The sequence below is a fragment of the Scyliorhinus canicula genome, chromosome 8 (genome assembly GCF_902713615.1).
Source record: "Scyliorhinus canicula chromosome 8, sScyCan1.1, whole genome shotgun sequence".
Lineage (NCBI taxonomy): Eukaryota > Metazoa > Chordata > Chondrichthyes > Carcharhiniformes > Scyliorhinidae > Scyliorhinus > Scyliorhinus canicula.
Genome location: NC_052153.1, coordinates 82,143,987 through 82,171,477, shown reverse-complemented (window position 1 = coordinate 82,171,477; position 27,491 = coordinate 82,143,987). Strand labels below are relative to the sequence as shown.

At 46.9% G+C, this 27,491-nt stretch overlaps 1 protein-coding gene across 12 annotated transcripts in view; it reads right to left on the bottom strand.

Moving 5' to 3' along the window:
* agtpbp1 (ATP/GTP binding protein 1) overlaps positions 1-27,491 on the bottom strand; it is a 325,109-nt gene that overhangs the window by 255,091 nt on the left and 42,527 nt on the right. For 11 of the 12 annotated variants that reach the window (XR_005461593.1, XM_038804830.1, XM_038804835.1 and 8 more), the window contains exon 3: positions 666-787. Coding sequence is in view for 11 of the 12 variants with exons in the window: in XM_038804830.1 (XP_038660758.1) it covers positions 666-787 (122 nt within the window). In the remaining variant the exon portion in view is untranslated. Of the gene's footprint in view, positions 1-665; positions 788-1,241; positions 1,325-27,491 lie in introns of those variants that run through there. The other variant, XM_038804833.1, reaches the window with a different exon arrangement.

Sequence of the window (27,491 nt, the reverse complement as noted above, 5' to 3'; positions counted from 1 at the left end):
GAGTAAAAATTGTTGAAACTTAGTCCTCACAACAACAAGATAATCGTAAAATGTTCAATAAAGGTCAACACCAATGGGGTTGTTGTTCAAACATACTCATACTCAGTAGTGAATGTAAACCTAATGTGCTTCTGTTAAAAAGGTGTTTCTTTTGTCTTCTGGATGTTGTTTGGGAAGTTATTAAGCATTACTTAGTGTTGTATACTTTAGGGGTTATATTTGAATTAATGGTTGCTAAGATGTTCACTGTATGTTTTAAAAAGGTTAACTTGAGTTCATAGAATAAACATTGTTTTGCTTTAAAAAATACTTTTCCATTTCTGCTGTACCACACCTGTAGAGTGGGCCGTGAGCTCCCCATACCACAATCTATTAAAAGTTATGGGTCAGGTGAACTCCATGATATACTTTGGGGTTCTCTAAACCCTGGCCCATAACAAGAGTAAAGAAGAGAGTGGAGTAAAGAGAGAGACTAAGATACCACTTGCTTTCTTCCACAGGTCCTAACCTAGAGTATAGAAACAATGGTCTGAAGTTATTGCATACAGTGTATATGCAATTATACGCATGTGCCTGCTTAATTCCACCTATTTTAGTCAAACATAAACAGTATTTCATTTATTTAAACATTAAAAACTACAAATATAAATATCTTGCAAAATTACCTTGAGTCTGAACCAAATGAAGCAGCTTGGAAGTGATATGACGGACATTGTCCACGTCTTGCAATGCTGATTCCAAACTGATCTTCTCTAGCTGGCCAAGAAGACCAAGGATACGGGTGTTCCTGAGAACAAAGCAAAATATTCAATTGGAACCAACAAAAATGTATACTATCTTTAGCGTTTTCTTAGAATAAGACCTATATACCTCAAAACCACAGAATTTCAGCTGTCTCCTTTACACAACTACATTGAAAAATTAAAGATCATCACAAACAGAAATAATGAACCCTATTTTAACTCTTTGCAAATGGATCTGTTAAAAAAAGGGTCCAAAATTCCAAAGGACGATTTAAAATATTTACAATTTTGGAATGCTGCATTATTTTGTTGCTACCAGGTGTGTTTTTACTGCATATGTTTTCAAAGTTTGCTACCAGTTCTCAGTCACATTTCATGTGTAAAACACAAAGTAACCTGTATTCTCTTTCTCTTCCTAGCCATGGCAATTTCAATTCAGAACTTTTTTAGACTTCCATGCTTATAAAACACAGCATTTATTTGCAATTGTTACTGTACATCTCATCTTGTCCGGGGCTCTCGTCCTCCATTTTCTGATAGTATCGCTTTTATCCAATTACACAGGAATCAGTGGCTGTTGCTTAAAATATAACCGATAACTAAACAAGGATATTTGTGAGAAAAATAACAAACACCAATGGAAATCAAAACCACAACTCTGTTGTTGTGAGATCACAAAGGCAAAGTTACATCACAAAGCACCTTCAGCTGATTATTTTGGACTACAGATAGCAAAATAATAATTTTAAATTGTTTCTTTAAATCTACTACATATCAATAAAATGGTTCATGAGCAGCTGTAAATGAGACTTGTGTGGTGGTACTTTGGAGTTTTTTTTCAATTATTTCAAGGGATGAAGAAAAAACTTCAGAGGTAATATTTAATCTACCAAGTGAATAAGTTAGGGATAGGGTTAGCCGAATGAGCCAAATGGATTTTCTTTTCAATATGATTCTTGGTTCAATATTTTTCACAGGTGGTTTTGTCATGGTCCATATAAAATTAGATTATTTTTAAATTATTGGAACATAAGAAGATATGGTACAGGCTATCTGGCCCTCCAAGGCTGCTTGCCATTCAACAAGGTCATGGGATATCTCCACAACTCCACTTTCATGTACTATCCCCCAAATCACTCAATTCCCTTTGTATGTAAAAATCTAGGGACCTCAGGTCTTGCATACATGCAACAACTAAAAAATTCACAGCTCTTTGTAGAAACTTCAAAGATTCACAACCCTTCAAGTGAAGAGGATTTTCCTCATCTCAGGACTAAATGGATGATCCCTTATTCTAAGACTGCGATCATGTGTTCTAGATTCCCCCAGCCAGGTAAAGCATTTTCTCAGCATCTATCTTGCCAAGTCCCTTAAGAATTTGATATATTTAAATTAGATCACCTCTCATTCTTTTAAATTCCAAGGATAGTAGGCCTAATTTACTCAATCTCCCATCGTCCAACAATCCCCCCATCCCGGGAACCAGTCTGGTGAGCTTTCATTACACTCCCTCTCGGGCCAGTATGTCCTTCCTCATGGAAGGAGACTGAATTTGCACACAATGGCCCCCCCCCCCCCCCCAACCAAGTGTGACCCCCACCAATGCCCTGTATCAGGGTTTCCCAAACGTTTCAAGTCACAGAATCCCTTTTAACCTCCCAAGAGCATCGAGGAACCCCAATCATTCCCATCATGTCGAAGACTCTTTTTGTGTGAAATAGGTGCAAGGACAGAAAACAAATTGTTTTTTGTTCATTTATGAGATGTGGGCGGCGCTGGCTAGGCCAGCATTGGTTGCCGAACTCTAGTTGCTCTTCAGGCGGAAGGTGGTGTTGAGCTGCCTTCTTGAAACGTTGCAGTCTGGATATGTAGGTATATGCACATTGCTGGTAGGGAGGGAGTTCCAGGATTTCGGTCCAGTGACAGCAAAGGAACAGGAATATATTTCCAAATTGGCGTGGTCAGTGACTTGGAGAGGAACCTCCAGGTGGTGGGGTTCCCAGGCATCTCTTGTCCTTCTAGATGGTAGTGGGTTTGGAAGGTGCTGTCTCAAGAACCTTGGCGTGTTCCTGCATCTTGTAGACGGTACACACTGTTGCCACTGTTCGTCAGTAGTGGAGGGAATGAATGTTTGTGGAAGGGGTAGCAATCAAGCAGGCTTTGTCTTGGGTGGTGTCAAGTTTCTTGAGTTTTGTTGGAGCTGCACTCATCCAGGCAAGTGGGAGAGTATTTCATTATACTCCTGATTTGTCACTTGTAGATGGTGGACAGGCTATGGGGAGTCAGAGAGGTGAATTACTCACCGTAGAATTCCTAGCCTTTGACTTCCTTTGGTAGGCACAGTATTAATATGGCTAGTCTAGTTCAGTTTCTGATCAATGGTAGTCCCCAGGATGCTGATTGTGGGGAATTCAGCAATGGTAATGCCATTGAATGTCATGGGGCGATGGTTAGATCCTCCCTTGTAGGAGATGGTCATTGCTTGGCATGAATGTAACTTGTCACTTGTTTGACCAAGCCTGGATATATATTATCCAGGTTTTGCTGCATTTGAACATGAACTGCTTTGTTATCTGAGGAGTCGTGAATGGTGTTGAACATCTGCCAACATCCCCACTTCTGACCTTATGATAGAAGGGAGGTCATTAATGAAGCAGCTGAGGGTGGTTGGGCCTGGGAAGAATTCCTGCAGTGATGTCGTGGAGCGGAGATGCTTAACCCCCCCAACCACCACAAACATCGTCCTTTGTGATAGGTATGACTCCAAGCAGCGGAGAGTATCCCCCCTGATTTCCATTGACTCCAGTTTTGCTAGGGCTCCTTGATGCCACACTCGGTCAAACGTAGCTTTGATGTCAAGGGCAATCATTCTCACCTCTGGCATTCAGCTCTTTTGTCGATGTTTTAACCAAGTTTGTAATAAAGTCAGGCAGGAGCTGAGTGACCCTGGTGCAACCAATCGGTGAGCAGGTTATTTCTGCTCAAGTGCTGCTTGATAGCACTGTTGAATCCTTCCATCACTTTGCTGAGGGCTAGAATACAAGACCAGGGATGTAGTCTGAGGCAGAGATAGATAGGTTCTTGATTAATAGGGGATCAGGGGTTATGGAGAGAAGGCAGGAGAATGGGGATGAGAAAATATCAGCCATGATTGAATGGCGGAGCAGACTCGATGGGCCGTGGCCCAATTCTGCTCCTATATCTTATGGTCTTATGATAGAGAGTAGGCTAATAGGCTGGGTTGGGTGTCATGTTTCTTGTGTACAGGACACACCTGGGCAATTTTCCACACTGTCGGTCACTGAAGACCCAATTGAACTTGGATCCCTGATGTTGAGACACAGCAGTGCCAACCATTGTGCCACCATGCCACCCAGGTCCCTCTGAAAGTACACGTTTTCTCTCACCATTCAAAAAATATTCTACTTTGTTATTTTACTTACCAAAGTGGATAAATCCATATTTCACACACTGTATTCCAACTATCATGTAATTGCCCACTCACCTAAACTCTCACCATCACGCAATAGCTTCTCTATTTTCCCAGCCAAGTAACCGGAGTACTTTACCCACAGTCTGCTCATCCAAGTTAATCATCAAGACTGTTAATAACGGAGGCCCAAATACTGATTCTTGCAGTGCCCTGCTACTTCTTCCCACTGTTTTCTGACTGTTAATCAACCCATGCTGATATATTAATTCAGGAGTTCTAATTTTGCATAATAGCTCATTTGGCACTTTATCATAATGTGTTTTTTTTTAAAATACAAGTACCCAACATCTACCCGTTTCTCCCTTATCCATCTTGCTAATTACATGCTCAATGGGCTCAAAAGAAATTGCCAATGCAATTTTCCTTTCAATAAATCTGTGTTGACCCATGATCATATTATGATTTTCTAAGTGCTCTATCACATATCTAGATTCTAGCACTTGTCTACTAATGTTATGCTAACTGACTTACAATTCCCAGTTTTCTCCTTCCTTCCTTCTTAAATAGTGGGGTTATGTGCGTAACTTTCCAATCCTTTGAATTGCTCTGGAGTCTAAGGAATTTTGCAGGATGAAAACCAATGCACCCACTGCCTCTCTAATTACCTCTTAAACTCTTAGGACGCACGTTCTCGGGGCCAGAGCATTTGTCACCACTTAGTCCCATTCATTTTTCCGGTTCTAATTATTTACACATAATCCCTCTTGATATCCAATTCATTTTTACGGTTCTAATTATTTACACATAGTCCCTCTTGAAATCCAATTATTTTTATATCACCTACTATGAAAACTTGATGCAAAGTGCCTGTTTGGTGTCTCTTCACCATTTCCTTTTCCCTTGTTATGCTTTCACTTGTCTCTGCCTCGATTGGGCCCTCATTCTTTCTCTAATCTTTTCAAATTTTTATACCAGTAACCTACTGTCATATTCTTTTTTCATCTGTCATCAATTTCTTGGCTCTCCTTCAATGAATTCTAAAATCCACCCAATCTTTAGGCTTATTATTCTTTCTTGGCAACATTGTATGGGTCTTTTTTTTGACCCAATGCCATTTAACTCATCTCGTTAACCAAAGTAGGACAACTATGGGATTTGTGCCTTAAAGTAATGTGTATTTTATTAATAATAATAATCTTTATTGTCATAAGTAGGCTTACATTAACACTGCAATGAAGTTACTGTGAAAAGCCCCTAGTCACCACATTCGGACACCTGTTCAGGTACACAGAAGGAGAATTCAGAATGCCCAAATTACCTAACAGCAAGTCTTTCGGGAGTTGTGGGAGGAAACAGAAGCACCCGGAGGAAACTCGCGCAGACACGGGGAGAACGTGCAGACCCCGCACAGTCAGTGACCCAAGCCGGGAATCAAACCTGGGACCCTGGTGCTGTGAAGCCACAGTGTTAACCACTGTGCTACCGTGCTGCAAATTATGTATTCATTCTTGAAATGTCAGCTATGGTCTACCATAATTTCTTACAATGTTCCTTCCCAATCTAACTTAGTAAATTTACCCCTCAAACTTATTCAGTATGATGTGTTTAAATTTAAAACCAGAGTTAAGATTTAACTAAATCACTTATAGTCCAGAAGACAGTCTAGCATATTTTGATCACTCATCCCAAGAAACTCCATTACAAAATGATTATTAGCTAACTCTTTCTTATTGGACAACACAAAACCCAACTAGCATGTTCCCCAACTGATTGCTCGATTTATATTCTGCTCCACACAACTAAGCCTATAAACACCCCCCACTCGTGATTCCTCTCCCTTCCTTTTTTTTATTAGCTTCATCAAAATTGATTCTATTTTTTTAATTTTCTAAGCGATGATTCTTACTCTTCTGTTTTATCCCAACTATTATTTTTAGGGTTGTCCTTCCTTCTTTTCCATTTAACTGCAATCTGTACCATCAATTTGTTGTGAATGCTTCACACATTTGGACAGTTTTTAGCTTTGACACTTTTGGTTTTAAATTTTCCTTGACATGACCCAAGTCACTAGTTCCCCATTACCTTTGTTACTTTCACTGTCCCTTCCTGACCCACTCTGCCAATTCTTACCCGAACTTCTGCTCTGTTCTACAGCCTACTGCTCCACAGTTCCTTTACTGCTTTTGAATTTACCCTTTCCTTGAATATTACCACCATCTCCCATTATTAATTTAATGCCTTGTCTTCTGCCCTTGTTATTCCAAGGCACTCTAAAGACCAATTTCAGTAGAGCTGGTCCCAAAAGTATACCTCCCTCTTTCCACAGAACTAGGGCCAGTGGCACATAAAGCGACACTCCTGTCTCACACACCACTCCTTCAGCCGCATACTTAACCTTCAAAACTATTCATCCCTTTAGAGGGAAATGGAGGCGCAAGCCTCCATTAAAAGTCATGACATGGAACGTCCGGGGGCTGAATGGACCAGTCAAGCGGTCCCAGGTTTTTGTGCACCTGTGGGGTTTGAGATCGGAAGTGATATTTCTACAGGAAACTCATCTCCGGGTTAAGGATCAGGTGAGGCTGAGGAAGGGACGGGTGGTATTTTACTCAGGGTTTGATTCAGGGTAGTGCGGGGCCCAGGGGGGCGGGGGTTGTTAGTCAACGTATATGCACCTAACTGGAATGATGCAGGGTTGTTATATATATATTATATGATCTTTATTGTCACAAGTAGGCTTACATTAACACTGCAATGCAGTTACACTGAAAAGCCCCTTGTCGCCACATTCCGACGCCTGTTCAGGTACACAAGGGAGAATTCGGAACATCCAATTTACCTAACAGCACATCTTTCTGGACTTGAGAGAGGACACGGGGAGAATTTGCAGAATCCGCACAGACAACGACCCAAGCCGGGAATCGAACCTGGGACCCTGGTGCTGTGAAGCCACAGTGCTAACCACTGTACTACCGTGCTGCCCCTGTATAAAGGGGTAAGTGGGAGCAATTCTGGGATACCCACCAATTGATTATGGCTGAGATTTTAACCGCGTAATGGAGCTGAAGGTGGACAGGTCAAGCCCCAAGTTGAAGGGAAGGTCGAGGAAGGCAAAGGAGTTGGGAGAGTTTATGGAACGTATAGGAATAGTGGATCTGTGGAGGTTCAGGAAGCCGGGAGGAAGGGATCACTCCTTCTCGCACACGTATAAGGTGTATTCTAGGATAGATTTGTTTCCCGGGCGGTGCTGATGGGGGTAGTTAGGACGCAGTATATGGGAATTATGATTTTGGACCATGCGCATTGGCTGGAGGTTAGGCTCAGTTCGGGGAGGGTGAAGAGGCCAGGGTGGAAGTTGGATTTAGGAATTTTGGCAGATAAGGTATTTTGTGAAAAGGTCAGACTGGTGATTGGGAGTTATGTGGAGCTTTATCAGAATGGGGTGGTGTCAACGGCCACATTTTGGGAAGCTTGAAGGCGGTGATCTGAGGAAAGATGTGCAAGGAGAGGGGAATACAGGCGGCTTCTAGACGATGTAGTTGGGGTGGTTAGGAGATACTCGGGCGGGGGGGGTTGGCAGAGAGGAAGAGGCTTCAGGGGCAGTTTGACAGTCTGATGACAGGCAAAGCGGTGGGGCAGCTACGGCGAGAGAGAGGCGGTACAGTATGAGTAAGGAGAGAAGGCAGCTGTATATTGGTTCACCAGTTGCGGTGGCAAGTGGTGTCTAGGGAAGTTTTAAGGGCGTGGACAGAGAATGGGGAGGTGGTGTTGGAACCGGGTAAGCGAAATGAGATGTTCAGGGGGTATTACAAGTAGTTGCATAAGGCCGTGCAGTGTGGAGAAGGGGGGAGTATGGGATGAATTTTGGTCGGCTTGGAGTTCCCAGAGTTGGAGGAAAAGGAGAGGTAGGCATTGGAGGAGTTACTGGGGCTGAAGGAGGTGATATATAGTATCAAGGTAATGCAATCGTGGGAGGCTGGCTTTTCGCAGAATTTTCCAACCTGTTTGCAACAGAGTTGGCCCCCCACCTATTTTCAGTGTTTAGTGAGGAGGGGGGGTTTAGAAGAGACTTGCCAGCAAAGCTATCACAGGCATCAACTACACTGATCCCGAAGAAGGGGAAGGATCCGCTGGACTGTGGGACAGATAGGCCCATCTTGTTGTGAAATATGGGCATGAAAGTACTGGCAAGGGTGTTGGCAGGTAGGGTGGAGTGGTGTGTGCGAGATGTGATCTTGGAGGACATTTGTGAAAGTAGGCAGTGACGTGTTATGTGTGTTGGTCTAGCATCAACTGCAACTGGATACAGTAAAACAAGAAACAGGCTTCCGACACAGGAGATGGTCCAACACTGTTTTATGGAAACCTGTTGATTGCTGTACATAATCTGCTGTGGGTTGACACTCTATTAACCTAACTGATAACCTCCTACTGGCTTGACCAGACTAGCTCTCTACCACATGGTGATGATGTTCATTGGCCTGTGCACAGCGACTATCTCCCTGGCCGTGTCCTGTGAGAGAGGGAGAGCCTTAATGCCCTGTGGGCTTTATAGTGGTGGTGTCCTGTCTAGTGATTGGTTGTTCTGTGTCGTGTGTGTTCATTGGTTATCCTGTGTGTCAATCACTGCCTGTCTGCATCTCATGATATACAGGAGTGGATATTATGACAGGCAGCACTCCAGCAACATTAGGAGGCTGTTGAATGTAGTTATGATTCTGTCGGGGGTCAGGCAACCGAGGATATTATATCTATTGATACGGAGAAGGGCTTTGACCAGAGTGGAGGTACTCATTCAAAATACTGGGAAAGTTTGGGTTGAGGTTTGTGCGTCTTTTGTATGCATCCCCAGTGGCAAGCGTGCACATGAACGAACAACAGACAGGAGTTCAGGGTCTTGTGGGCTGCACAAGAGAACGAGGCAGGGGTGCCCGCTGTTGACATTGTTATTTGTGCTGACGATTGCTGAACCTTTGCTGATGGCCATTCGGGGGGATCTGCTGAATGGCAAGATTGTGAGGGGGCAGGGGGCACCAGGTGTTGATGTACGCAGATGACTGTTGTTACCTGTGTAATACCCGCTGGAGTGTATGGGCAGAATCATGGGCTTGATGGAAAGGTTTGGGCCCTTGTCCGGGTAGAAGCTGAACGTTGGGAAGAGAGAGGTGTTTCCGGTGAATGTGGCGGGGCGGGTGGCCAATTTAGGGGCACTACTGTTTAAGGTAGCTGGAGAGGGGCTTAGATATTTGGGGATGCAGGTGACACGCGAGTGGGTCACAATGCACAGGTGGAATTTGACAGCGTTAGTGGAGGAGGTTCAGGGGGATTTTAAGAGGTGGGACCCGTTGCACTTGACGTTGGCAGGGAGGGTGCAGGTGGTCAAGATGGATGTGATTTCAAGATTCCTTTCTCCCCAAGGCCTTCTTCCAGATGGTGGAAGCACTGATCTCTGAGTTTATGTGAGCGGAGAAGGTGACGTGCGTGAAGACAGCTCTGCTGCAGAAGTAAAGACAGAAATTGGGATTGGGGCTCCCAAACCTGCTGTATTATTTCTGGGCTGTGAATGTGGAGAAGGTTTATACGGGGAGCCCAGTGGTGCAATCGGCAATCAGGGTATGGAACCAGTTGAGGAGGCATTTTTAAAATACTAATAATAATAATCTTTATTGTCACGAGTAGGTTTACATTAACAACGCAATGAAGTTACTGTGAAAAGCCCCTAGTCACCACATTCCAGCGCCTGTTCGGGTACACCGAGGGAGAAATCAGATGTCCAAATTATCTAACAGCACGTCTTTTGGGAGTTGTGGGAGGAAACCGGAGCACCCGGAGGAAACCCACGCAGACACGGGGAGAACATGCAGGCTCCACATAGACATTGGCCCAAGCTAGGAATCAAACCTGGGACCCTGGAGCTGTGAAGCAACTGTGCTACCGTGCTGCCCAAGTTTTAAGTTGGAAAGAATGTTAGTGCTGACGCAGCCATTGTGTGGGAACTACATGTTTTAAGCCAGGGGAGATGGAGCGGGTCAGGAACATGTTCTCAGAGAGGAAGTTTGTCGGATTGGACAAGCTGCAGGAGAGGTTTGTGCTGCCAAGGGCAGTGAGTGTAGGTATATGCAGGTGCGGGACTTTGCACGGAAGGAGTGGAGGATGTTTCCCCAATCTACCGGAGTACACTTTGTTGGAGCAACTGCTGCTTCCTGTCGACTTGGTGGTGGGCAGGATTGGAGATATATACGGGTAGTTGTGTGAGCAGGGCGGGTCACAGGTGATGTGGATCAAGAGTAAATCAGAGGACAAACTAGGGAAGAAAATAAGTTGGGGGCTGTGGTGTGAGGCGATGCAGCGGATTAACTCAACCTCCTCCTGTGTAAGGATGAGCTCAATTCAGTTCAAGGTGTTGCAAAGGGTACGTATGACTCAGGAGAGTGGGTTCTTCCAGGGCGTAGCCAATGGGTGTGAGAAGTGTGGGCGGGGGGGGGGGGCAACAAATCATGCTTACATGGTCAGGGGCTATGAGAAGCTGGAGAGCTATTTGGGAAGCAGTGTTTGGGACGCTATCCAAGATAATGAGGGTGGAGGTCAGGCTGGACCTTAAGGTGGTGATTTTTGGGGGCTTGAAAGTGCCAGAGCTGCGGGATGGGAAGGGAGCCGATGTTGTGGTCTTCATCTCCGATTGCTCGGCAAGGATCCTTTTAAACTGGAGGTCAGATACGCCGCTGCGGGTGGTGGCTTGGCTGGGGATCTGTACGACTTTATCCGGTTGAAGAAGATTATGTTTGAGTTGAGGGCTTTGAGGTGCAGTGGAGGCTGTTCATGATGCTATTTGAGGAGTTGTTCATAGTGGTGGGGAGGGAAATGAAAGGAGAATAATTGTACAAACTATGGATTGTGATTCGATTGTCTGTGTATTTTGTTAGTGTTACATATGTTTGGAATAAAATACCTTTTTAAAAAGAATATTCATTCCGTTGCCAACTTTTGATATACATTCTTTATTACTGTCGCAAGTAGGCTTACATTAACACTGCAATGAGGTTGCTTTGAAATCACATTGAAAATCAATTATGAATATTTCAAATAAATTTAACTTGTTGAATTTGTAACCTATATACCATCAAACGTTTGAACATTATTTCTTGATTCAGGGTAAAATGATTAGTCAGAAATTCTATACAAAATGATGACATTAGGAACGCTGGACTCCTTATATTTTCACAGATACACATTTATAATATCAACATTCCAGAAATAGGACTGAAGACTTATGCTCCAGACCAAATGCACCCTTAGCCAAGCTGTTCCAGTGCAGCTACAAAACTGGCACCTGTCTAGAAATGTGGAAAACTGTCCAGATATGTCCTGCTCTCAAAAAGCAAGAACATTCCAGCCCTGCTAATTATCACCTCCAGGCAGTAATTATAGTCTATTCTCTATCCTCAGCAATGTAATGGAAGGGGTTGTCAACAGTGCTGTCAAGCAGCACTTACACAGCGATAACCCCACTGACGCTTAGTTTGAGTTCCAGCAGAGCCGCTGAGTTCCTGACGTCATCACAAGCCTAGTTCAAACATAGGCAAAAGAGCTGAACTCCAGAGGTGAGGGGAGAGTGACTGTCCTGGACATCAAGGCAGCATTTGACCGAGTGTAGCATTCAGGAACCCGAGCAAACCTGGAGGCAGTGGGAATCGGGTCAGAAGTGTTCACTGATGATTTTACAATGTTCAGCACCATTCAAAGCTCCTCAGATACTGAAATAGCCCATGCTCATGTGCAGCAAGATTGAACAACAACAAACGGAACTGGATCAGCTATCTAAATACTGTGGTTACAAGAGGTCAGAAATTCTGTGGAGGACAACTCACCTCCCGACTCTCCAAAGCCTGTCAGAAGCGTGTTGGAATACTCCCCACTTGCCTGGATGAGCACAGCTTCAACAACACAAGAAGCTCAACACCATCCAGGATATACAGCGCTGCTCCCAAAGGCCACGGGGAGATACCCAGGGAGTCCGGTAGTAATAGCTTCGTTGAGAATTTGGAGGCAGTTTCGACAACACTTCGGGTTGGGGGCAGGGTCAAGAAAATGCCGATTTGGGGGAACCATAGATTTGAGCCAGGGAAGTGGGATGGAAATTTTCGGAGAAAGGAATTAGGACACTAAAAGATTTGTTTCTTGGGGGCCGTTTTGCGGGATTGAAGGAGCTGGGAGAAAAGTATGGGCTGGAGCAGGGCTTCCACATTGCTGGAGGAGGAGGCGCCGCTAGAAGGCATCAAGGCAAAGTGGGAGGAAGAGTTGGAAGAGAGTATGGAGGAGTGTTCTGGCGTGAGGTGCTCCGGAGGGTGAACGCATCCACCTCGTGTGTGAGGTTGGGGCTGATAGAGCTGAAGGTGGTGTAGAGCGCACCTTACAAGGGCGCGGATGAGCTGGCTCTTTTGAAGAGGTAGAAGATGTATGTGAACGTTGCGGTGGTGGGGGGGGGGGGGGGGGGGGGGGGGGGGGAGGGAGGAGGGAGAGGAGAGGAGAGGGGGGGGGCCATATTCGGGGAGTCGGACCAGCTGGGGTTGGAAATGGGCACCAAGACAGATGTTGTAGCCTTCGCCTCATTGATCGCCCAAAGGCGGATCCTGTTAGGAGCGTGGAGATCAAGCTCTCCACCCTGGGCCCTGGTGTGGCGGGGGGGGACCTGTTGGAATTATTGACGCTTGAAAAGGTCAAATTTGAACTGAGGGGAAGGATTATGGGCGTTATTCATTATGCACTTTCGAGAATTGGATCACATCGAACATTTGGGGGGTGGGTACTGTATGTGTTAATGGTGACTATGGGTGATTCCTGTTTACTCTTTGTCATTTGTTAATGTTAATATGCGGGCTAATGCTTGGGGGTTTGGTGGGAGGATGGGATTGTTGTTATTGATATGGGGATTGACATTACATTTGTTACTGATTATTGTTTATTGTTGGGTGTAAATTTGGGAGAAAATATGAAAAAGGATAATTAAAAATATATTTTTTAAAAATACACCATCCAAGACAAATCAGCCACTTGACTGACATCCCGTCCATGGCCTTCAACATTCATTCCCTTCACCAGCGACGCACAGTGGAAGCAGGGTGTACCATCTGCAAAATGCTCTGCGCGACACATCAAGGCTCCTTTGAACACACCTTCCAAGCCAGCAAGCTCTACCACCTAGAAGAACAAGGACCGTAGATGCATGGGAACACTACCACGCGCAGGTACCCCTCCCAAGTCACACACCATGACTTGGAAAATGTTGCTGTTCATTCACTGTCCCTGGATCAAAATCCTGGAACTTTATACCCAAACACTGTGGGTGTACCTACACCACATGGACCATAGCAGTTCAAGAAGACAGCTCACCACTTCTCAAGGGCAATCAGGGATGGGCAATAAAGATGCTGACCGAGGCAGCGACGCTGACAGTGAAGGGAAGGGGGGAGGTCCTGAGATAAGACCCCTGAAAACCAAATAGCTAGGATGACACTGGAATAGCTCTACATAAGTTGGTTTATTGACGACTAATATGATAGAAAATATATCCAGTAATCATTATTCACCATTAAAGATGTATCCTTAGAACATAGCAATAACAGACATTTAAACTCTTGCTAATAGTGTATGATGGGATTTAAGCTAGCCAACCGCTGCTTCACAGCGCCCGCTCCGATGTTCGATGATCTGCATGGGTTTCTCTGGTTTCCTCCCACAAGTCCCGAAAGACGCCCTGTTAGATGATTTGGACATTCTGAATTCTCCCTCGTGTACCTGAACAGGCGCCGAAGAGCAGCGATTAGGAGATTTTCACAGTAACTTCATTGCAGTGTTAATGTAAGCCTTCTTGTGACACTAATAAAGATCATTGACCACATTCCCAAGACAGGCAGGATCATACTGAAATAATGTAGTCAGCAGAAACATCCAGAGGAAGCAGCACTCATCAGCAACCCTCGACATTCCATACTCGGGTAGGCAATGGTACAGCTTGGAACTACACTATAAGAGAAATGGGAGTGAGGGCGAGTGAAGAACAGTGGCTATGAGGGTCTTCAAAAACAACAGATGGCCAGGGGACAGGACATGACTGCATCATGAGCTGATCACGCAGGTACCATGCTACCTAAAGTAAAATTCATTGGTCAAGGTTTAATCTATAGCTCGACCGAGTCGAGTCAGGGCTACTGATTTTTGGAAATTGTATAACTGTTGAACCTAAAGCGATGTAAAGCAGTGTGGTTTTGGCACTTATCCAAATCACTCTCTCTTGTACGTTGACAAAAGCTTGAAAAGTAAAGCCAACTTAACCAGAGTTCCTGTCTCTGCGAATATTTGTGTTAGCTGAACCTCAATTAAGTGGGGAGATTCCCCACATAAAGCCAGCTCAATACTCGGTCTCTGAAAATGCTCCTACAACACCCCATGAAAGAATTTTTTAAAAATTTGATTTCCAGGTTCCAACTATTACAAGGGACCTAATCATTAGTCGTGGCTGAACAATCAATCTCTTATTTATTAATCTCCACCAAGAGTATTTTAAGATAGATTTTAGTAGGTTAATCAAATACAAATCTGTAAATCAATGCAGTAGAATCAAATACCAAATCATATTCCATGGTTGATAGGTTTTGCCATGCTAAACTCTAGATAAATTTATATCAAGTTGCTTAAAAGGATTGGAGAACTACCATCTACATCGTCATGACTGGATGGAGCTGGAAGCCATGATCATATAACTTTATTTCCTTTGGCATGGTGTTATGGTCAGAAGGAAAGCAAGAACATTAGAGGGCACTGCAGTCTGTATATTATACAACATTAACTGAAATAAGCACCACTTCAAATTGTTTGCCAGATCTTCTTAGAATCTAGATTACCTTTCTTGGTAAATCTTATGGAGAGTTTTAATTTATGATAAATTATTCTGGATGGGACCACACAATTGAACAGAATTTGCTTAACAATCCTGAGTGTCCCACAAATTACACTAGCAGCTAATTTATTATCAGTCAGACTCACAATGTGGCTCGCTTATACTTGCTAGAAGTTACACATATTCATATGCAGGGACTTCTGTACTCAGCAGCCAGAAGGAATAGGTCCAGCTTTGCCCCTTTTTTGAATTAAACATAGAAGAGTTCCCTGCTGCATTCTCCATGGCAACGTTTCAGTTCTAATGAATGCAAGACAAAAAGCTTCAAAGAACAAAACAACACAGGAACAGGCCCTTCGGCCCTCCAAGTCTGCAGCGATCACATGTCCTACCTAGGCCAACCACCTGTATCCTTCTATACCCAGTCTGTTCATGTGTCTATCCAGATAAGTCTTAAAGGTCGCTAACGTATCTGCCTCAACCACCTCACTTGACAGTGCATTCCAGCCCACCACCACCCTTGGTATAAAAAACTTCCCCCACACATCTCCACTGAACCTTTGTGAAACAGTAGCCATTACGGAGACGTGGTTGAGGAAGGGGCAGAATTGGTAGCTCAATATCCCAGGATATAGAATCTTCAGGCGAGACAGAGGAGGGGAGGAGGCATTGCATTATTAGTTAAGGAGTCAGTTACTGCAGTATGGAGAGATGATATCTTGGAGGGGGCATCAAATGAAGCTTTGTGGGTATAGCTTAAGAATAAAAAAGCGACAACAACATTATATATTCCCAGATAGACAGCGGGAAATTGATACAACGGTGGCACTGTAGTTAGCATTGTTGTTTCACAGTGGCAGGGACCCAGGTTCGATTCCTGACTTGGGTCAGTGTGTGTGGAGTCTGCACATTCTCAGTGTTTGCGTGGGTTTCCTCCGGGTGCTCCGGTTTCCTCCCACAAATCGCGAAAGACATGCTGTTAGGTAATTTGGACATTCTGAATTCTGTGTGTACCCGAACAGACGCCAGAACGTGGCGACTCGGGGCTTTTCACAGTAACTTCATTGCAGTGTTAATGTAAGCCTACTTGTGACAATAAAAGATTATTAATTTGCAGAGGTGTGTAAATATAATAAGTGGGCAATTATATTCGGTGATTTCAACGTTCCAATATTAATTGGGATAGTGATCGTGTTAAGGGCTTAAGAGTGGAGTTCGTAAAACGTATAGAGAACCTCTAACTCAATAAGTAGAGGTCCAACAAGGGACGGTGCAGTGCTGGACCTAATTCTGGGGGATGAAGCCAGACAGGTGGCTGATGTTTTGGTGGGGGAGCATTTTGGTGATAGTGACCACAACATTGTCCATAATAAATTAAATTGTACCAAGAAATAGACAAGTTGCCAAAAAAAAAGGTTTCAGCCTCGGGTAGAGCAGACTTTCGTAAAATAAGGCATGAACTGGCCAAGGTAGACTGGAAAGAGTTACTTGTGGGGAATTCTACAGAAGAGCAGTGGGCAGGGGGTTCAAAACAGAAATGGGGAGGCTACAGGCCCAACATATTCCCTCGAGGGTATCAGGAAAGTAACTAGCTCAGAGAACCATGGATGACTAGAGACATTCAAGATACGATAAGAAAAAGAGAGGCTTTTAGCAAGTACAAGGGGAGCAAATCAACGGAGGCATTAGCGGAGTACAGAAAGCACAGTTTGGAGTTTAAGGAAATAATTAGGAGATCAAAGAGGGGATATGAGAAAGCTCTGGTTGGTAAAAGTAGGGAAATGCCCAAGGTATTCTACAAGTATATCAATGGGAAGAGGATAACCAGGAAAACAGTAGGGCCCACTAAGGACCAAGGGGAAATCTGTGGGTGGAGCCAGAGGACATTGGTAGGGTGTTAAATGAATATTTCACATCTGTCTTCACCAAGAGAATGAGGAGGCAGATATGGAACTCAGGGAGAGACAGTAAGTTCTTGAGCAAATTGTCATTGGGAGTGACAAGGTATTGGAGGTGCTGGCGGGCTTAAAAGTGGACAAATCTCCAGTTCCGGGTGAATTGTGTCCCAGGATGCTGTGGGAAGCGAGGGAGGAGATTGCAGGGGCTCTGACCAAATTTTTTATTCCTCTTTGGCTGGACACGGGGGAAGGTGCCAGAGGACTGGAGAACAGCAAATCTGGTCCCACTTTTTATGAAAGGTTGTAGAGATGAGCCAGCGAACGACAGACAAATTAGTCTCACATCAGTGGTGGGGGAACTATTGGAGAAAATTCTGAAGGAGAGAATCTGTCTCCACTTGGAAAAGTAAGATTTGATCTTGAATAGTCAGCATGTCGTCAGCGAGAGGCCATGCCTAACAAATACGATTGAATTTTTTGAGCATGTGACCAGGAGTGTAGATGAGGGCAGTGCAGTTCATAATAGTTTACATGGATTTCAACAGAGCCTTTGACAAGGTCCCACAGGGGAGACTTAAAGAATGCAAAGAACGCGTACCGTTCCCCCCACGAAGAACACGCAACCGGATGCGCGAACTAGGCCGACAGGAGAGAAGGAAGAGGGGCGACCTGGACTGCGAGGCAGAGCGGGGCCGGAGACCCAGGCGCTTGGGAACGGAGCGAGCGGGAGGAGACGCACGAACGGAGACGGCACAGCGGAGCGCGGGCCTGCGAACCGGCCCGACCGACCGAGCCCCCCCCCCGGGGCGGCAACCACTAAGAGGCAGGCAGCGGCGGAACAAAGGGGGATTCCTGGCCCGAGAAGCCTTTCTCTCTCTCTGGTTCCAGGGTGAGTGAGGAGGAGGGAGGGATAAAAGAAAACGAAAACTCCTTCTTTGAGGGGGGAAAAAAGGAGGGGAAAAAGAAAAAAAAAAACAAAAAAGAAAGACTTAGAAAAAGAAAACTGTTAAAAGGGACAGAGCACTCCCTCTCACCTGCCATTCTTCTCAAAAAAGAAAACCAAACTTACCTGAAAAGAGTCTCCTCAGAAGGGAGGGGGGGGGGAAAGAGAAAAAAAAAGAGGGTAAGGGGGGGAATAAGGGGTAAAGAAAAAAAAAATGCCAGAAGGGAGCCAAAGCAGAGGGACAAAGGGCACCAAGAGCAAACAGGGGAATACACAAGCCTACTCAGATGAGTTAATTGGAACACGAAGCGGCGGAATGGAAGCCTCGCCGCAACTAAAAGAACTGGGCAGATATGAGCATCTACCCCCTGAGCCAGAGGGGAACTGGAAGGCAGCCTTCGCCGAGGTGCTGAGGGAACACCAGCAAGAAAGCAAGGCAGAGGCCGCAGTACAGGCAGCAATGGCCAAGGCCCTGGCAGAGATGCAGCTCACCCTGGGCAGAGCAGAGAAGAAACTGGAAGCCCAGGAGGAGAAGCTGGAAACCCAAAAGGCGACCATTAAGGAGCTGCAGAGGGCTGCGACTGACATGAGCAACCGGATCATGGCCCTTGAGAAGGAGGTGGCGAGACTGGGCACAACACAAGGGAGCCTGAAGGGCAGAGTGGACGACCAGGAAAACCGGTCAAGAAGACAAAATGTCAGGATAGTGGGCCTACCAGAGGGGATCAAGGTCAGAAACCACCCCCAACATGGCAAGTGCACCCTGAACAAGAAGCAAGCCGCTACCCAATTAACCGACATAGGTGGGAAACCAGGCCCCAGCACAAAGAGTATGACAGTAGCGGAGAAGGGTGAGCAAACAGGGGGAGCGCAGGGTAGGGCGGGGGAAAGAGTGGGCATAAAAACGCAGAGGCTGGGAAGGGGAGAAGCGAGACAGTAACTCCCGAGAGGGGGGGGGGGTCGCCACACTAGCAAGAAAGCTAGCACCGGGGTTATGCAAAAAAGCAAGGCCACAGCGTGCCCCCAACAGAAGGGTCGGCGCCAGGCAGAGGGCGGGTGGGACCACTCAGAGGCGGGAGGGCAATTGGGGACAGGAGCAAGGGAAAGAGGGACATACGGGAGAGGGAGAGAAAAGGGGAGGAAAGGGAGGGACTGGGGGGGGGGGGGGGGGGGGGGGCCAGAACACAGGGACGGGGGGCCAGTGAGGTGGCAATACTGGTCAGCAAATGGACGATGTTTAGAGCGACAAAGACAGTTGCGGACCCAGGGAGACGGTACGTCATGGTTAGCCGGACCCTGGATGGGGCACCGGTAGTACTAGTTAACGTGTATGTGCCCATCTGGGACGACCCGAGCTTCATCAAGAAGACCATGGCGGAAATCCCTGACATAGCGATGCACCAGCTAATCATGGTGGTGGGGGGGGGGGGCCTCAACTGTAGACAGGACCCAACGACTGACAGATCGAACCCCAAGACTGGGAAAACCACAAACATGGCAAGGGAACTCGGTCACTTTATGGAACAGATGGGAGCGGTGGACCCCTGAGGGTTCACCCACCCAGGGAAGAAGGAGTTCCCCTTCTTCTGCCCATACACCAGAACTGACTTCTTTGTGGTGGGGAAAACGGTGCTTCCGAGGATAGGCAAAGTGGAATACTCCGCAATTGTGATATCAGACCACGCTCCACACTACATGGACGTGAGGCTGGAATCGGGCAGGGCCCAATGCCCCACATGGAGGTTGGACGTTGCCCTACTAGCTGCCAAGGCCTTCAATGAAAAGTTATCGCAGGCCATAGCGGAATACACAGAGAACAATCAGAACGGGGAGGTCTTGCCCTCCACGTTCTGGGAAGCGCTAAAGGCTGTACTAAGGGGAATCATCGCTTCCAAAGCGTGAAGAGATAGGGAGGAAAAGGCGGCTAGGCAGCAGCTGGTCGACTCCATACTGGAGGTAGACCGTAAATACTCTGAGGCCCCGACCGTAGAGCTCCTGATGGAGAGGAAAGAGTTGCAAAGGAACTTTGATCTGCTCTCCACCAGGAAAGCATTCTTCAACTCCGCCTGCTGGCACACCAGCTGAGAAAGCAGGCAGCCACCAGAAAAATTGCGCAAATCAGGGATACTAGAGGCGCATTACAAACAGAGCCAGAAAATATCAACAAGGCATTCAGGGCCTTTTACCAAGGGCTGTACACCTCAGAGCCACCAAGGGAGGAGTCTGGGATGAAACGGTTCCTTGATGGACTGGACATACCAGTCGTAGGAGAGGGCTGAAAACGGGGCCTGGAAGCACCACTAGCACTGGGAGAGATCATGGACAGCATAAACTCCATGCAGGCAGGGAAGGCACCGGGACCGGACGCATTCCCGGCGGACTTCTACAAAAAATTTGCGACAGCACTTGCCCCGCACCTGCGGGAGATGTTCACAGACTCGCTGACCAAGGGCACACTGCCACCCACACTAGCGCAGGCCTCAATCCTCGCTGATACCTAAGAAAGATAAAGACCCAACGGAATGTGGGTCATACAGACCCATCTCATTACTGAACACAGATTCCAAAATACTGGCTAAGATTCTAGCCAAAAGGCTAGAAGACTGTGTGCCAGAGGTGGTCACAGAAGACCAGACGGGGTTTGTCAAAGGTAGACAACTTACCTCCAACATCAGGCACCTGCCGAACGTGATACTGACCCCCTCCGGGGAGAGAACACAAGAGGTGATCATCTCCCTAGACACAGAAAAGGCCTTCGACAGAGTCGAATGGAAATACCTGAGAGGTACTGGAGCGGTTCGGGCTTGGAACAGGATTCACCTCCTGGGTAAAACTCCAATACAACGCTCCCATGGCGAGCGTACGGACAAACAACATCAACTCCCGATACTTCCAGCTGCACAGGGGCACCAGACAAGGATGCCTACTGTCCCCGCTGCTGTTTGCTCTAGCGATCGAGCCACTAGCAATTGCACTCAAGAGCGGCAAAAAGCTGGAGGGGGATCCGAAGGGGAGGCAGAGAGCACAGAGTCTCACTCTATGCAGATGATCTGCTCCTCTACATCTCGGACCCACAAAGCATCATGGACGGAATCATCGCGCTCCTGAAAGAGTTTTCCGCCTTCTCGGGCTACAAACTCACCAGTAGGGGGGGCAGCACTGACGGGACTGCCGTTTAAATACGCTCAACTCAAATTCCATTACCTGAGGATCCAAATAGCCCATGACTGGAAAGGGATCCACAAATGGAACCTCACGTCTGACAGAGGAAGTAAAAAAGGACCTGCAAAGATGGACACACTCCCACTCTCCCTTCTGGGGAGAGTACAGACGATCAAAATGAACGTGCTGCCCAGGTACCTCTTCCTATTCAGAGCCATCCCAACCTACATCACCAAGGCCTTTTTCCAAGCAGTAGACAAACTAATCATGGCAATTCTACCACTGGGCGGCGACGGCCGAGCGAGTAAGGGGATGGATCAAGGAGCCAGAAGCCGAGTGGGTGTGCACGGAGGAGGCCTCCTGTAAGGGGACCTCCCTCCAGGCTCTTGCCACGGCGGCACTCCCATCCCCACTCAAAAAACACTCCAGCAGCCTGGTGGTGGTGACCCTCCAATCCTGGAACCAGCTACGGCAGCAATTTGGCCGGACCAAAATGTCAGACGAAGCTCCCATCTGTAACAACCATAGGTTCACACCAGCACTGACTGACGCCACCTTCTACAAGGTGGAGACAGGACGAGGGGACACTGACAGTCAGGGACCTATACACCGACGGCAGGGTTGCGACACTGGATGAACTGACAGAGAATTCCCAGCTGTCCAGGGGGAACGAGCTAAGGTACCTGCAGCTCAGAAACTTCCTACGAAAGGAGACAAGGACTTACCCACAGTCGCCACGACAGGCATTACTGGAAGAGTTACTGGACGCAAACATATTAGAGAGAGGAAACTGCAGCGACATGTATGACCGACTGGTAGAAGGGGCCGACACTGTACTGGACGCAACAAGAAGGAAATGGGAGGAGGACCTGGAGATCGAGATAGGGTGGGGACTCTGGAGCCAAGTACTGCATAGGGTCAACTCCATCTCCACCTGCGCAAGGCTCAGCCTGACGTAACTAAAAGTGGTACATAGAGCCGACTGAACAAGAACCAGTATGAGTAGGTTCTTCCCGGTGGTGGAGGACAGATGTGAACGGTGCAGACGTGAACGGTGCCAAGGAGGCCCGGCCAACCACACCCACTAGTTCTGGTGGAGTACTCAACTGCCTTCTTCGAGGCAATGTCCAAAGTGGTGGGGGTGAGGGTGGAGCCATGCCCGAAATGGGCGGTCTTCGGGGTTTCAGACCAGCCAGATCTATTCCTGGGGAGGAGGGCAGACGCCCTTGCCTTTGCCTCCCTGATAACCCGACGTAGAATCCTGTTCGGCTGGCGGTCAGCAGCATCACCTAAAGTTGCAGACCTCTCGGAATCCCTCCAATGGAGAAAATTAAATTCGCCATCCGCGCGTCAGACGTCGGCTTCCACAGAACACGCAAGCCATTCACCCGATTGTTCCGGGACTTGTTTGTGGCCAATAAACAAGGAGAAGGTTAGCGAGGAACCAGGGGAAAGCAGCCAAAGCATGAGAGGGGGAGATAGGACGGGAGGGGGGTGGGAAACAACTCATTCTAAGAAGAAGGAAAGGCGGGGGGACGGAGGGACATGTCAGGGAACAATAGAGGAGAGGCAAGGAGGTGGGGGAGGGTCGAGCCAGGAAAACATTAACCAACCTGACATCCACAGGAACAGAGAAAAAGGAGAACACAGGCGGAGGACGCGAGGGCGGATGAAGCGGCAGCATGTACGAGAAGGCAACTGCGTTGAAATCTGACTGGGAGAAGCGAGGGGCAACACCGGCACCAGACCCGAGGATTGCCCTCCGGAAGTGCCTCGCGTACATAACGGCAAAATGTACTCTGTGCAAAAATCCAATAAAAAACATTTTTTTTAAAAAAGAAAGCAAATGCACATGGGATACAGGGCAACTTGATAAGGTGGCTTAGCTGTGGGAAACAGAGGGTGATGACAGGCGGCTGTTTTAGTGACTGGAAGCCAGTGTCCAATGGCGGACCACAGGGATGTGTGCTGGGTCCCCCATTGTTTATCATTTATATAAACAACATTTGAGGAAAAAACTTTTACCCAGAGGGTGGTGACAGTCTGGAATGCACTGCCTGGGAGGGCGGTCGAGGCAGGTTGCCTCACATCTTTTAAAGGTACCGGGATGAGCTCTTGGCATATCATACATTCAGGATGTAGGCCAAGTGCTGGGATGAGGGTGGCAGGTCAGAGGTATTTCATGCTTCGGTGCAGACTCAATGGGATTCTTCTGGGTGATTTAGAGATGTGGATCAGAAATTGGCTAGTTGAAAGAAGACAGAGGGTGGTGGTTGATGGCAAATGTTCAGAATGGAGTTCAGTTACGAGTGGCGTACCACAAGGATCTGTTCTGGGGCCGTTGCAGTTTGTCATTTTTATAAATGACCTAGAGGAGGGCACAGAAGGTTGGGTGAGTAAATTTGCAGATGACACTAAAGTCGGTGGAGCTGTAGACAGTGTGGAAGGATGTTGCAGGTTACAGAGGCACATAGATAAGCTGCAGAGCTGGGCTGAGAGGTGGCAAATGGAGTTTAATGTGGAGAAGTGTGAGGTGATTCACTTTGGAAAGAATAACAGGAATGCGGAATATTTGGCTAATGGTAAAATTCTTGGCAGTGTGGATGAGCAGAGGGATTTCGGTGTCCATGTACATAGATCCCTGAAAGTTGCCACCCAGGTTGATAGGGTTGTGAAGAAGGCCTATGGTGTGTTGGCCTTTATTGGTAGAGGGATTGAGTTCCGGAGCCATGAGGTCATGTTGCAACTGTACAAAACTCTGGTACGGCCGCATTTGGAGTATTGCGTACAGTTCTGGTCGCCTCATTATAGGAAGGACGTGGAAGCTTTGGAACGGGTGCAGAGGAGATTTACCAGGATGTTGCCTGGTATGGAGGGAAAATCTTATGAGGAAAGGCTGATGGACTTGAGGTTGTTTTCGTTAGAGAGAAGAAGGTTAAGAGGTGACTTAATAGAGGCATACAAAATGATCAGAGGATTAGATAGGGTGGACAGTGAGAGCCTTCTCCCGCGGATGGAGGTGGCTAGCACGAGGGGACATAGCCTTAAATTGAGGAGTAATAGATATAGGACAGACGTCAGAGGTAGGTTTTTTACGCAAAGAGTGGTGAGGCCGTGGAATGCCCTACCTGCAACAGTAGTGAACTCGCCAACATTGAGGGCATTTAAAAGTTTATTGGATAAGCATATGGATGATAATGGCATAGTGTAGGTTAGATGGCCTTTAGTTTTTGACTTCCCATGTCGGTGCAATATCGTGGGCCGAAGGGCCTGTACTGCGCTGTATCGTTCTATGTTCTATGTTCTATGTTCTGCACTGTATTATTCTGTGATTCTGTGAACATCCTGTAGCATGGAATCACCAAATGTCTGCTGCCCTCAGGCTGTGTCAGAAGGTAATGGGACAACCATATCCCACCTGGTCAGCCATCACACACCTCAAGTAGGGCAGCAGCAAGGTGCTGACCCTCCACTGGGTACATCTATTTCAATAAGCTTGGAGCTTAGAGTCTCTGCTCAACAACTAGACAAATTCCAGTGCACCAGGAAAAACAAACAAAACAAATAAAAAGCAAGATGATACCGACTCTTCAGTTGGCCAGCTGGAATGTCAGGACCCCATGCAAAGGATTGACAGGTGACTAGCAGCAGGTTGATAAGGTGTGCAAGACAGTCATGAATGACATGAAACTCGACTGGTCAAACATTGACATAGCTTCTGCACAGGTGACCAGGCTTGTCAAGAGTGGATCAACAAGATGACAGGTTTGGAGGAAGCGCGTGAGCAAGGTTTAAACTTTACTGTAAGGAACTCTTGATGATAGAACAAACCCCATCCCTCACAAAGGAGCAAAACATGTTCTCTTCATCCAGCTCTCAATTCAAGCACAACCAGTTAACCTCATGAATATCTATGCGCCAATCTATGTGCACCACTAGAGGTGAAAGACCAGTTCTATGAGGAGCTTGACAATTATATCACCAGAATTGCTAAGCCAGAACAACTTTACCTACTAAAAGATCTCAATGCAAGAGTAGACCCATGAGGCATGGCCCTGCTGCCTCGGACAGCATGGCCTGTGAATGACAAATGAGATTGGACAGAGGCTACTTGAGCTTTGCTTTTAGCACAAGTCTTGCATGGTAGCACAGTGGTTAGCACTGTTGCTTCACAGTGGCAGGGACCTGGGTTCAATTCCTGGCTTGGGTCACTGTCTGTGTGGAGTCTGCACGTTCCTCCAGTGTCTGCTTGGGTTTCCTCAGAGTGCTCCGGTTTCCTTCCACAAGTCCCGAAAGGCATGCTGTTAGGTGAATTGGACATTCTGAGTTCTCCCTGTGCGTACCTGAGGCGACGAGGGGATTTTCACAATAACTTCATTGCAGTGTTAATGTAAGGCTACTTGTGACACTTATAAAGATTATTATTGTATAACTAACACCTTATTTCAGAACAAACAAGCTACAAGATGTCCAGGAGACACCCACAATCAAGGCATTGGCACTGCATTGATCTGATCATCAGACATGACTCTCTGAAAAGCATTTTCAACACAAACAGCCACCACATAATTCGCTGCAACAAATGGGGCCTCACGGTAGCATGGTGGTTAGCATCAATGCTTCACAGCTCCAGGGTCCCAGGTTCGATTCCCGGCTGGGTCACTGTCTGTGTGGAGTCTGCACGTCCTCCCCCTGTGTGCGTGGGTTTCCTCCGGGTGCTCCGGTTTCCTCCCACAGTCCAAAGATGTGCGGGTTAGGTGGATTGGCAATGCTAAATTGCCCGTAGTGTAAGGTTAATGGGGGGATTGTTGGGTTACGGGTATACGGGTTATGTGGGTTTAAGTAGGGTGATCATTGCTCGGCACAACATCGAGGGCCGAAGGGCCTGTTCTGTGCTGTACTGTTCTATTCTATTCTAAAGATCATTTCAATAAAACGGTGAACATGCAAACTTTGAAGCTTTTTCATTAAAAAGCAGAAAGTGTCCTCATAGCAATGCCAGCTTTGCTGCCTATCCAAATAAAACCAACAGTTCCTCAAATCAATTGAGCATTCCAACACAAAGGGCAGAAGCAAGGTAAAAAGGACTTCAAGACACTGTGTAAATTACCACATTCTCAAAATATGCAAACAGAGCAGAAAATTGCTGTCTGGTTCGAGGCTAACATCAGTGCAACGAAACCAGTCATTGAAGCCAAGTGGTTCCCCTTCATTAATTACAAGAGAAATCAGAGTGAGAATGGAATGCACTAAAAGCCGCTCAAAGTGAAGATTAACAGACTGTTAGGTAGCGTATCAATGATTACATCTCTGTATTCAGATGTCCTTTGACACAGGGAATTCTAGGGGCACGTGTAAAAAGGTAAAACGGTTTGATCAGCAAAGAAAAGAGCTCCACTGAAAACAAAGAACAGGGGAGGCCACCAATAACTGCAAGGGTGATTGGAAATTTACACACACTACACGCACACGGCCCAGAATCCCTCCATCCCACCACCCCCCGGACCCCGCGTACAGCCCCCCGCCCCCACCCCACTCCACCAGCACCACCTTCACCTGAGGGGCTTTCCCCGCCCACACAAACCCCTGCCCACACAAACCCCTAGATCAATGAATTGGTCTTCCTAAAAAAGGCCTATGAAATAAAAATCAGGTGGTTCTAAAACACAAATAAAAACCTTGGGGAGTACCGTCATCTTCATGGACTGCAGCCACCCTGCCAATGACAACTAAGCACCCAAAATTCCCCCTTCGTTTTCTCCACCAACCGGGCCAATTCAGTTTATGTAATCGCTTCCATCCTCGCGCCACCTAGATGCCCAGATACCTGAAGCTCCCCCGCACCATATTAAACGACAGCTCGCCCAACCTCCTCTTCTGCACCCCCTCCCACCCCACCTGGATTGCAAAGACCTCACTCTTAAAGGGGTGGGCTTAAGTAGGGTATTCTTGAAAGGGCCAGTGCAGACTTGATGGGTTGAATGGCCTTCTTCTGCACCATGAATTCTATGATTACCTGTGTTTACCTTATACCGAGTACCGATCAAAGTCCACCAAAATGTTTATAATACCTCCAATGCTTTACAATATGTAGAGCAACAGGTCATCTGTAAATAGAGAGACTCTGTGCTCCACCTCCTGCACTATCCCTGCCAACCCCTTGACACTAAGCACCATTGCCAGTGACTCTATCGCCAAGGCAAAGAGCAATGGGGAGAGCGGGCATCCCTGCCTCATCCCACAACACAACCTAAAATACCCCAAGCTCACCCAATCCGTCCTCACACATGCCATCGGCGCCTGATACAGCAGCCGGACCCAATCCGGATACCCCTGTCCGATCCTAAACAGCCCCAGTACTCCGCCTCCCCCCCATGCACTCCATGAATCCCTTCAGCTCCTTCACCACTGCGGA